This window comes from Anguilla rostrata, chromosome 2, assembly GCF_018555375.3.
Source record: "Anguilla rostrata isolate EN2019 chromosome 2, ASM1855537v3, whole genome shotgun sequence".
Classification (NCBI taxonomy): domain Eukaryota; kingdom Metazoa; phylum Chordata; class Actinopteri; order Anguilliformes; family Anguillidae; genus Anguilla; species Anguilla rostrata.
In genome coordinates this window covers 51556153-51568313 of record NC_057934.1, presented here as the reverse complement: position 1 = coordinate 51568313, position 12161 = coordinate 51556153, and the positions used below count along the sequence as shown (strand labels likewise).

Here is a 12161-nt window from a genome sequence, read left to right as displayed (position 1 = left end):
CCTTGATGTTGTAGCTTGTTGTTATGCCTCCTAGTTTGATTTACCATACCTTTTTGACCTAGCCTATGCTTACTCTGAACTGGATTTAAATGTGTTCATGTTTATGAATAACTGTTACATAATAAGTATTGTACATTACCAGATGTGTTTTGTAGTTGTACTAATGACCTTCAGTATGCACTTATTTTACGTTGCTTTGGATTAAAGTCTCTTCCAAATAAATGTAATGTAATAAACAAACTTTCACCTATTCAAATCCTTTTTTGAGAGCTCATCCACATCATTTAGCCCAATTATTTGATAGCTCATCAGGTGAAACATGGTGGGTCAAAAACAAAGTCCAGGGCTTGAAAACTTTATTTTAAAAGTGGTAGAGAGTTTTATGGAAACATTGTCTTTGAGTAGTCAGTCTTGTCCTAAATTTGCTTCTTTCACTTCACTGTTCCTTACAAATATTTTCATAATAACAAGTAAAGCTATTTGTAAAGTTCTGGGGTTTTCTTTTTATTGTTGTAATTAGAGTATATGTTCGTTATAACAAAAGTCTTAGAATTTTCCCCATACATTGGACACGTATTGACAAAAAAAACATTAATTAGGAGTGATACGCATAAAAACATAGACTGTACATAATAACGATATGCAATAATAAGGAAGTGACGCAGTTCCGGTTCCGCTCGGCACTTATTTGCGCATATGCCCTGAACACGTGCTTTGGAAATCGGTCAGACGTGTAGTTAACGTTGAAGCGTGGTTGCTACTTGCTAGCTATTCCTGCAGTCCTCCGTGAAGCACGCGCCGAGAGGACTCACTTACTCAACAATTGATAATTGATAATATGGTGAGTAAATGATGTTCAGCGAAAGAAGACACTATTAGTTAATGCACTGTGGCTGCAGTAGCAACGAAAGATTAGTGTAACGTTCGTTTCATGCAGCCGGCTCGCTAGCATGCCGATAAATACAGGATCTTTGCCAACAATAACCGCAGCATTGTTTTTATATAGACAACTACGTTAGCCGATATTAGTACTTATAATTATGTAGTTACAGGCTGTTAACACGGCTGTTTTGTCTTTATCTAATGTCAGAAAACTGCAGTAGCCATTGTAGAACGTCTCTGGGTAGCTAGCTGTATTAGCAAATGTTCGCTAACGGCGAAGTTGCTCGTAGTCGTATAGCACAAGTAATTGTTGGCTAGCTGGTTCTGTGTAACACTGATCAGAAAGACACTCCCTCTGGCGTGGTAAAAACGAGTGGATATTTTATGGAAGCTACCAAAGTACACTCTTTAATAATATTTTTAATGCCATTTTTTATAAGCGAAGTTTATCTGAGTTCCACGTTTAAGATGGCAAACTAGATGGGAAGTGTTGACTACGTTTGTTCTGTTCAACTTTATAGGTATGCAGCTTTGGGGAAAACACGTGGTAGTTAGCTTCCTAGCTAATGACCTGTTAGTTACTAGATCAGTGGAACTCCTATTACAACCACGTTTTCATGTTGGGAGAATCTTCCGCTTCGAATATTGGTTGGCGAGCTATGTTTGCCTTTGTTACCTTTACTAGAAGAGCGTAATGCCCGCTATACTGTGTACACACGTGATAAGGCCTCGATTAATTTCTGGCCGGTTGTCGATTTTACAAGACTGCTGTTTAGCTAGTTTAACTCACTAATGTAGGTGTGCCTGTAGGCTACCTTGCTGCTTACCGCATTTACACGCTTAACTGTTTTATGCTATTCTACCTAACGGTATAGTTATTTTATTCCCTAGGCCGACCCTGAAGTGAACCCCAAGGCCTACCCTTTGGCCGATGCTACACTGACCAAAACCATCCTGGACCTTGTGCAACAAGCGTCCAACTATAAGCAGCTAAGGAAAGGCGCAAATGAGGGTAAGGCTAAAGTATCTAATTATCGATATGATTTTCTGTGGGGTATTTGTGAAACGCTATCTGATTTTAATTTATACAAGGTCGGGGGTGCAGAATAAGGGGTCAGAAGAGAACTGTAGCTGAAATGAAGGTATTATTAACTATGTATTGACTGTAATACAGTAGAATCTCAGATTCGAACCGATCGAATTTGGCGACCATTTGGATCTGTGGAACTAACTCATAACTTTCAAAGAGGTCGAATGTACATTTAAATTAAATGCAGTGTTATATTACAGAATGCCCTGTGAGCATGTTTGCAAGACTGCACACAATACGTTTACAAGTGTTATGACATTTTTGCACACACAAATATGATCTGCAAAAGACTAGTAGTGCAAGTTCTGTGTTCTTAATTTAGTTCTCACAGATTTCACTCACTGCACCATTACAGATGCAAATCAGTAATGGTGCAGTTATTTATTTTTTGTTTTTTTATGAATAACTTTGCTCTCAAACACACATTTTAGTCATAGAACTAAATAAACCTCTTTCACAAATGTTTGTGAATCATCTTATTTTTTTTCCCATTTGAGTCATGGAAGTAAGGCATGGGTTTTTTTCCTTCATTGAAAGGGTAGGCCTATGGTTCATGTGCTTTTCATGACCCAGTTTAACTGCTTAACTGGGATATACTTTCTGTGCAACTTAATTTTTTGGCATTGTTTTTCAGCCACTAAAACCTTGAACCGGGGCATTGCTGAGTTTATCGTGATGGCAGCTGATGCTGAACCTCTGGAGATCATCTTGCATCTGCCACTACTGTGTGAAGACAAGAACGTGCCATACGTTTTCGTACGCTCTAAGCAGGCCTTGGGACGCGCGTGTGGAGTTTCAAGGCCCGTAATTGCCACATCTGTCACAATTAAGGAGGGGTCCCAACTCAAACCTCAAATCCAGTCTGTGCAGATGGCTATTGAGAGACTGCTGGTTTGATCTATGGAAGTTATGTTAAGAAAGTAATTTGTGGAGACTTTTGTTTAAAAATGAATCCTCATTTCATAATCCTTATTTGAACACAGTTCATTCCATTGTATTGCCAGTGTACAAATATGCTTTCATGCTTTTGTGATATTAAAATATGGTCTTTTTAAATGTTGAAGCACCAGTTTTGTAAAGGCTGTCCAGCAGTTTGATGGTGAGTAATGTACATTGGTTGATGGATTTATTTCTGTATAAAACAAGACCCTTACAATAACTAGTGCAATATTTATTGTGATTACAGCAGTGCATTGCCACATCAGACATCAGACCCCATATTAGGGCACCGATTTGAGATCGCAAAATGGCTTTAAATGAAGTCTATCAAAAGTACATTATTCTAAAATGGAATTGTACATAGAAATGTACAAAGCCCATCAGTGCTCAAAGTAAGAGTGCTTATTTTAAATTACACTTAGCTGGAAGTTGCTAAATGATTAATTTCTGCATCCTGTTTTAGTGATTTCAATTTGCAGTGCTGCTCTGAGATTTACACATTTTTATTTTAACTTCACTTTCCATAGTTTTCAGTCTACACAATCACATTAAGGGATATGCACTCTGCAAGCCTCAATTACACACACTACCAAAAATGCACATCATGCACACACTTGCTGTGGACGAGATACCACTGGTTCCCAAACCTCTCGGGTACACCCAGCAGAATCCAGGCATTTCCTGTGTTCCACCTCAAGCACACCTGATACAACTCAAGCCCTTGATTAGTTGCATCAGGTGTGCTAGAGATGGAATGCATTAAATGCTTAGATCTGGCCTTGGGTACCGGATTTGAGGTTTGGAACCACAAAAATATACAACTCACTACAGGCTAATATTGGAAAGCCCTGATGTTCCCACTGAGCATGGTTAGATTAAAAAGGATGTCATTAGTGCTTTATGGAAGTAGTGTTGATGCAGACAGAATGTACTCTTTCTATACAGCACAGTTGCCACTAGTTTTTTTCTGCAATTTTTGAACAGAGGGATTTCCCCATAATCAAGTGGGGGAAAAAATCCCAACTAGTCTCGTCAGAGTCCAGTACATACATCCTATCTAGATTCATATATGAACGCATACATGCTTTTATTGATAGAATCTGGTGCAAAAAAAACTAGTTGGTTGTTGGTTTTAAAATGCATTGGTTGCACTGGCTTAACAGAATCATGTTTCTAGGTTTTTGTGTGTCATTTTAAAGATTATGCAGTGGAAAGTTTTGTAATGTATGCCCTGGGACTGCTATGCTTCATGAAGGGAAACATCTAGCCAAGTTAACTACACAGCTTGAAATGACACAAAGGCTGCCAGCAAGAATCAAGGCAAATAACTGTATACTGACACTAAAGATCACCCCATACACACTAGCTTCAAGATTTGTTGAAATTTCAGTATGGACTTGCCACTATAAATAACACCACAGTTGGTACAAAATGTAGTTGGACGCTGACGATGAACAAAGACAGTGTAAGCACTCATCTCAAGGTGTGCTGTAAAATCTGCTTTCTCTGAGCACTTAACCTTTTTCCTTAGTTCACCACAAACACCTGGCACGAAGTCCCACATCACAAAGACACCTTAGGAATTCCACAAAGGACAGAGCATTGACCACAGTAAGGCCATCACTCTGGATACACAGAGTTCAAAAGAAACATCTGACCTTCAGGAAAGTACTTGGGACTGAAGGTTTCCCCCTCACCTCCAAAAACAGGATCAGTTTTTAGAGCTGCATGCTCGAGTCTGTTTAAAGCCCACAGGAATGCTGGGAAGTGAGCAGGAGTCAGTGAAGGTGGCAGGCTGTTTATGATTCTGCAGTCTTCTCTCTAAATGGTCTTGCCAAGTAGTGCCAACAGTGCAGTCCACATATATCACAATGGCTCTTAGTCAGCAGGAAACTCTCCTGATCCAGCGCTTGGCTGGCTGGCACTGTGGGCATCTTTTCTGACTTGCAGGGACACACAGCTGAGCCAGCTCCGACTGGTTGGCATCTCCCCTACAATTTCCCAAGTATCTGTCTCTTCACAATACCGCTCTATAGTGTCATGGTACCTGAAGAATGAAAACAATATTGTGAATTTGCTTAGCATTCACCCTCATATCCACAGATATATTGTAAACATTGTCAAGTAACAAACCTGTCCCATCCCTCTTCTCCCCCGAGCACGTATATCTTTCCATCCACCACAGCCACCCCGGGACGGTAGCGTCTTTCTTTCATGGGAGCACACATTGTCCACTGGTTGCTCTTAGGGTCATAATATTCAACTTTATCTGTGTTCTCTGTAGAGGCATGCCAGCCACCTGTGTACGGAGGGAGATAGGCATCTACTAAAATTGTACCCCATAAAATAAAAAAATCTAAATGATACTTTTCATGGTTTAAAAACAAATGAATCTGCATCCATGCTCATATGTAACATAATTGATTGCATATTAACGTTCTTAGGTTTTAAGAGAAAGCGCTTACTTTTTGTTTCTATAACAGCATAAACAGTAAATCTGATGCCATTTTATCATCCTGTCTCACAAAAATAAAAAGCAGTACTAAACTATGCCTACTTATTTTCTCTGGAGTTAAGTCATCTTTTAGCAAAGCATTTTTTTGCGCTAAACAAGATTCAGTCACAAATTTAAGAATCTTGTCCATCATGTTGTATTGTTAAGATTTCGAAGTTAAAATAGGGTATAAAAGCTAAAAACCTTCCATAAAGAACAGATGAATATTTGTCTTGTTTAAGAGTATGAACCCAGGCCAAACGTTCACCTATGACATAGATCTTGCCCTTTAGGACACAGGCGGCGGAGCCAGAGCGAGCGATCTGCATGGGAGCCACCTCGGTCCAAACGCATGTTTTGGGATTGTACACCTGTGCCAAGTCTGTGCCATCACCATCCTCAAGAACAGCGCCACCTATAAAACAGGAGAACACATTAACTTAGCTTACACCAGGGATAGAAAGCCACAGCATGGACTTGATTTTACTGTAGGTCAACCCTTGAATTCCTTGGGCTCCAATCAATATGGTTCTTTCTAATCAATAAAAATATAAGGAACAGATCAAGTATTGCAAATACCTATTAGAATTAGCTAAATACACACAATCTACAGGTGTAACTGCGCATATACTACTGTATGCACGATCATAAATTTAACATCAGACGTTTCACTATTACTATACACTTATACTTAACCATCAACAAACATAAGCACATGTCAGGATAGCTTCTTGTCACCCCACCTGTAACATAGAGTAGTCCATCTAGAGCCACTACTGCAGGACTGGTCACTGCCATCTTGACAGATTCCACAAAGTGCCAGGTGTTAGTGTTAGGGTTGTAGCACTCCACAGAGTCCAGACGGGATCGGCCCTCCCAGCCACCCACCGCAAACACGAAGCCATCCAGCATAACCAAACCTGCATGGGAGCAATCATGCATTCGCTTTCACATTTTGCAGAGGGCAAAGCAAAAGATAGAGCTATTTTTAACATGCAAGTATGTGAATAGGCAATCTCCACAAAATACAACAAATGTGACTGGACTGGAAATTCATGCTGCTGAGTATAGCAGCATGAATTAATGCAGGCCGTGTGGAATGTATAACCTGAAGGGTTGATAAGCAGAGTGAAAATGTTATAGTACTTCACAACAACTTATGTTAAATTTCACCACCATCTCACCAAGCTCTGATCGTGCTACGTTCATGGGGGCCATCTCCAACCAGGAATCGAAGCAGGGGTCATAGCGCCACATCTCCCGGCTGGCTGAGCCATCAGGGAACTCCCCACCAGCCAGATACAGCGTGGAACCTGGGGAGGGCAGGAGTCCTGTGACACTCACCTTTGCTGCTGAATGCAAAACTATTCCTCCAGGAACTATGAGAAGGCAAACAATTTCAGGGGCGTCACTGGAGTGCAATAATATGCTCCTAGCATCCTGGCAGAATGAATAACCTGCCATTCCTAGGCAATGCTAGAGCCAACTGTGCATCACCCTGCAGGGCTACCAGCCACAGTGAATACTAGCACAGTCTGGATTTATTTATGTATTGGAACAGTGCCTTAACAGGATGAGCCACTCAGCAGCCCTGGCTTCATCCATCTACCTACCAGTTATTCTTAATCGTCCTGAAATATAAAAAATCCTTTCCTCAAGCTTTTAAAGCATATGCTTGCAAACACATACAACTAAAAGAAAATAAGTATTGTCAATTAACTATTACACTTGGTTAGATTAAGTCAAAATGAGAAATTATTTTTCAGCAGATTAATTTATGCAAATTTCATTTTGGGTTTCCTCAGCTGTTCACAAATAACAACAGTTAAGTGATAATCCTAAGGTGGCGGCTCAGATGATGGCCGGGGGCCAGCTGGTGATGGTGGGGAGCAGCAGGCGGAAATGGTCAGGGTGGATGCGGCGATGAAAGAGGGGCCGGACTGCAGCCGTGGGGGAGTCCATTATGTGTAATTTCGCCAATTTACCCAGTAGTACAGTAGTGTGAATGAATAAAAACATTTTAACTTCAACAATCTCACTGGCAAAAATAGAGATTTGAAGACTAGACATTACATTACAGCAAGACAGAGCTTTTATGTTTTCCTAACAGGGACATATTACTGCATTACTGTGTAAAACTCATATACTACTATATTAAAAACGTATATAACTATAAAGCTGAAGTATTTTCTTACCTGATACTACCAGGCCGTGCTTACTGACAGCGAAGGGCAGGCAGGCGAGGCTCTTCCACTGACTGGTGACCGGGTCAAAGCTCTCCACGCTACGCAGAACAACTTTGTCATCCTCACCCCCTACAGTCACAATCACGTCTGCTGTGCCTAGGGACAGGCAGTACCTTGAACCTCTCCTTCACAATATTCATGGCTTGAAAAATGCTGAGCTTGAAACATGCTGGTTTTAAAAAAAAATTAAAAACCAAGTTACTGTCTTCAATTCCATAGGTGTCCTTGAGTTGTATGGATGTGTGTGTGTTTGCCAATACGCAAGCTTGGGAATGCATTTTTTTTTGAGACTGTGTTTGTGCATGCCTGCGTGTGTGCATGTGCATGCGTGCATGCATGTGCAGGCTGTGCACATGCACCGTGTTACCTGTGGATCGACGCGGACGTGCTCGAGGGCCATACAGCTCTCCACGCCGATCCTGCAGCAGCAGGTAGTCTTTAGCCTCCGAGATGAGCCTCTGGCACTGCAAGGACTCCTTGACCACGGGCAGGGACTCGACCACATCATGGATGTAATAGGGACTAATGAGGGGCAGCCGAATGTGCTCCAGCACCTGCCACACACAACAGCCACGCACTCCTTAATTTCAATTTTATTATGCACATCAAATTTTTTATTTTTGTTTTACCCCAACTACGGTTTTATAACTATGAAGCACCTTGAGGTGCAACATGAAAGGTGTTATATAAATGGTTCAATGTTCACCAGGCCTAATATACCACTTAATAGACAATGATTTAATCAATCTCACCAATCATTTCCAAAGATATACATTATCTGGAGTAATCATACTAAAGGACACAAACTGTAAAGGGTGTTCTATACTTCTAATGCACAGAGAACAGCAACCCCAGTGTGTAGCAATACAAGAAATGTACAGTAAGTCTCACTAGAAGCAGGTTAGTTCATCATTCAGCTTTCAGTCAAAGTGCAAACCTGCTTCAAGTAAAACATCAACAGCAATACATTAAGAGAACCATTTCCATTCCTATGCTCCCCACAGCTAAACAATGCACATGACAGAGCTAGAGACTGAGTATAACAATCACACAAAACAGCACAGAACTAACTGTATGCACTGTTATTGCATGTACTACTGCACACCTTTTCAAAGCTCTGCCTGCGGGAGGCACTCTTTTCTAGCCACAGCATGGCGGCCTCAAACACAGTCTCCTCCTTTGGCACATTGAGATGGTCACTAGAGATGATCTCGGTCAGCTTGTCAGCACATAGGGACAAGAATTCCTCCTATGGGTAGAGGATATTAGGTATGGTGAGTGTGGCTTTATGAGCTGCAAGGGCACCTGAGGTATCAGGTCATCTGATTTTGGTCTACTACACACAATGACCTAAGAAAAGTCTCCTTTTATATAGTCAAGTCATTTTTTCAAAGATTAGGCATACATTCCCATACTCCCCATACTAAATATTCACAATAAAAACAATATTATACCATACACTTAATTTTAAAAAACGCTTTTAAAAAATCCTGCAGTATGCAATATTTATTCACGTAAACACCAGCCCTCAGCTACCAGTAGCAACACGGTCATCAGGAACTGCGTGCAGACGCAGGGCCAGGGGGCCAGCCCACCCGCTGGTGAAGGCTCACCTGGCGACAGACGGAGCTGAAGTGCTGCAGGATGTACTCCATGCTTTGCCTCTCCAGCTCTCGGCAGGAGTGGGCTTCTGCAAAGCAGTGGATGCCCACACAGTTCATCTCATCCATCTGTCGCTCCATGAAGCGGCAGCAGGCCTCGCGAACTGCCATGATGTCCAGTAGGTTGGCAGCAGCCAACAAAGCCTGCACATTGGCCTTGGAGATGACCACCTCAGCAGTGTACGCATAGCTCACCAGCATGCCAATCATCTGAGGCTCCACCCCATTGATAGCCACCCGCTCCTGCCGGGACTCCATCAGATCAGTGGAGAACATGGCCTGTTTGCATCAAAGCAGTATATAATGATCAGTTTGCAGTCTTGCCACTGGCATTGTGCCCCTTACTTTAAAAAAAATTGTTACTTAATTAAAGACAAGCGGAAATATTTTCTTTTCACTGTTCCGTTACAGCAGTTACCTGAAAGTAGGAGCTGAAGGAGGCCAGGACGATACGATGACATGGAAACTCCTGGCCACCACAGCACAGGATGACATCACAGAAAGCATTGTTGAGACGCAGGCTGTTTAGGCCTTCCAGAACCTTGTTGGAGTGCCGTGCTTCCACAAAGACATAGTCCTCGCTGTCCAAGGATGCAAGCGGGAAGCCCGAGTCCTCCTGTTCAGGGGATTGGGCTGAAGTGGCAGCAGAAGGGGCAGTGGCTGACACATTTACAGCCAGTATTTCCATCTTCCTGTTTAAGGCAGCCTTGAGTGAAGAAGGGCAGAAATACACCAAGATTGTATTATAAACCAGCTATTGCGGCCCAAGAGCCTTTTAAAATCAACATAGCAGAACGAAATAACATTGGAACTTGCAGTGCACTTTGTAGGCACCGACAGTGCTCGAGAGTGCTCACACACTTACCTGGTTTTATTTCAGCTTATTAGCTTCGTCGATTTTTACTCTACTTCAAATTAATATGTTTACTTAATATGTAAACGTAGAATAACACTTTCCAACTCCGACTAGGTTAAACCGATGCATTAATAAAATGTTTTCCGAAAATTAGACTGTGAAATCCTGTAGAAAATATTATAACATATAGGTGTATTTGCATAAATTGTAGGGAGCAGCATGTACTGAGATTTTGGTCTCAAGCCATACAAATGAAAATAGATTTAATACAACTAAAGAATGAGAGTATTGCTATAACATGCCTCTGAAAAATATACAGTATATTTAATAAATACAAGACATTTCTGCTGTGTTCAAAAAATGTAATTGTAAGGCCGGTTATCAGCTGGAATAGAACGCAATGTTTCTGCTCAGGAATTTTCACCTGCCGTTACATTGCAGTAGAATGTCTGCGAAAATACATGCAGCATTCACAGTTCCAATCTCCACTTTCAGGGAATCATTTTAGCTTTCAGAGTAAACTGCGTATACATGCATTGTATTTAATCAACAGTCCAAACTACATCAAACAAGACGACTCAACATATTTCCAGTGTAAACCAGGGTAAGATTTCTGACACAAAATAAGGCAGACCAGCTGGAGAAGAGACTGCATGTAGCTAATGCAGTACATATTCAAGAGATAAACACATGTTGAGATAGCTCATTTGGAACCTCCATAACGTTACTGCATCATTGCGCAACACCAATAGGATCATACATTTCGGTACGAGTCGTGGAATTCTATTATAGCTAGCCAGCCACATACGTAACACCTACAAACTGCAATTACACCTACTCGCTTGCGAGTTCGCTAAAACAAATAACCTTCAAAATCGGCGGCATGCTCCAATTTGCAATTTTCATGTAACCACATAACGTTAGCTCTAACAATATGACTTTATCTCCCCTTTTATTTCCTCAGAATAAGCACGGTCCGCATGAAAATGAAGACCCAAACAACTTACGATGTCTGCAAATTCCTTCCGTTTCTCAAAGGAACAGCCATTGATCATTTGTGGAAAACCTTCATTTCAATCTCAAATTGTTTACTGAACATAGCAACGCTATCTCATTAGCCCCGTTTATGCCACAGCCTAAAGAGAAAAATATTGGAACAGACAGAATTATGAGTTAAAAGAAAACAGTTCCCTCTATTGACCTGGAATAGTAACTGCATTTTGTTTGCCGATGATCCGTAGCAGCTGTATGTTGGTTGTTTAAGACGTTCAAAGCATTGCTGAATGGAACATTTTCACCGATAACAATCATCTCTCTGGTTTAAGAATCGAAATTAATATCATTTTAACGCTTTGCAGTTCTCTAAATGGTGCACATCGAAAATCAGTTCTCAGGGAGACACAGGAACCTACTTCCCACCAAAGTATAATCAGTGTCTTGTTTTAGAAATGAGAATGTATGGAAGAGATGGCAAAACTACACACACGTATATGTATGTATGTATTTATAGTGAGCTCAATAATGTTTGGGACAAAACATTTTTACTTTATTTGGCTTTGTACTCCACACTTTTAGATTTGCAATCAAACAATACATTTGTGGTTAAAGTGCAGATTCTCAGCTTTTACGGTATTAAAGAGTCTTTTAACATATTGGCTTCACTGTGTAAAAATAACCACTTTTATGCATAGCCCCCATTTCAGGGCGCCGCAATGTTTGGCCTCACAGGTGTTTCTGATTAGTCAGGTGTGTTCAATTGCTTCTTTACTGCAGGTGTAAGAAAGCTTTTAGTATCTAGTCTTGATTCTAGGCTTTTGATTGCCTTTGGAGTCTGCTATTAGCATATGTCAACATAAGGACCAGAGTTGCACCAATGAAAGTCATTGTGAGGCTGAGAAATAAGAAGAAAAAGAAGAAGAAAAAATTGCCATAACCTTAGGGTTAACTCAATTAACCATTTGGAACATTATTAAGAACAAAGAGAGCACTCAGG

The 12161-nt window shown here is 41.0% G+C and overlaps 2 protein-coding genes across 4 annotated transcripts; one reads left to right on the top strand and one right to left on the bottom strand.

The window, feature by feature from the left end:
* The first annotated feature begins 680 nt into the window (after nt 1–680).
* Nucleotides 681–3028, top strand: snu13b (SNU13 homolog, small nuclear ribonucleoprotein b (U4/U6.U5)). The gene is made up of 3 exons (XM_064322953.1): nt 681–841; nt 1774–1894; nt 2607–3028. The coding sequence occupies exons 1-3, from the start codon at nt 839–841 to the stop codon at nt 2867–2869; spliced, it is 387 nt and encodes a 128-aa protein (XP_064179023.1). The 5' UTR covers nt 681–838; the 3' UTR covers nt 2870–3028.
* Nucleotides 3029–3128: 100 nt separating this feature from the next.
* On the bottom strand, nt 3129–11339 carry si:ch211-256e16.3 (kelch-like protein 20). Of its 3 annotated transcripts, none has more exons than XM_064322948.1 (11): nt 11176–11339; nt 9731–10018; nt 9265–9591; nt 8757–8900; nt 8019–8205; nt 7601–7738; nt 6590–6784; nt 6149–6325; nt 5674–5820; nt 5045–5210; nt 3129–4958 (listed from the first exon to the last, which is right to left on the bottom strand). In XM_064322948.1, the coding sequence occupies exons 1-11, from the start codon at nt 11221–11223 to the stop codon at nt 4790–4792; spliced, it is 1986 nt and encodes a 661-aa protein (XP_064179018.1). In that variant the 5' UTR covers nt 11224–11339; the 3' UTR covers nt 3129–4789. The 3 variants fall into 3 exon arrangements, with proteins under 3 accessions (XP_064179018.1, XP_064179017.1, XP_064179020.1); XM_064322947.1 differs by having other exon boundaries at nt 7601–7747; nt 11176–11337; XM_064322950.1 differs by having other exon boundaries at nt 6590–6718; nt 7601–7747; nt 11176–11335.
* Between the last annotated feature and the right edge of the window lie 822 nt (nt 11340–12161).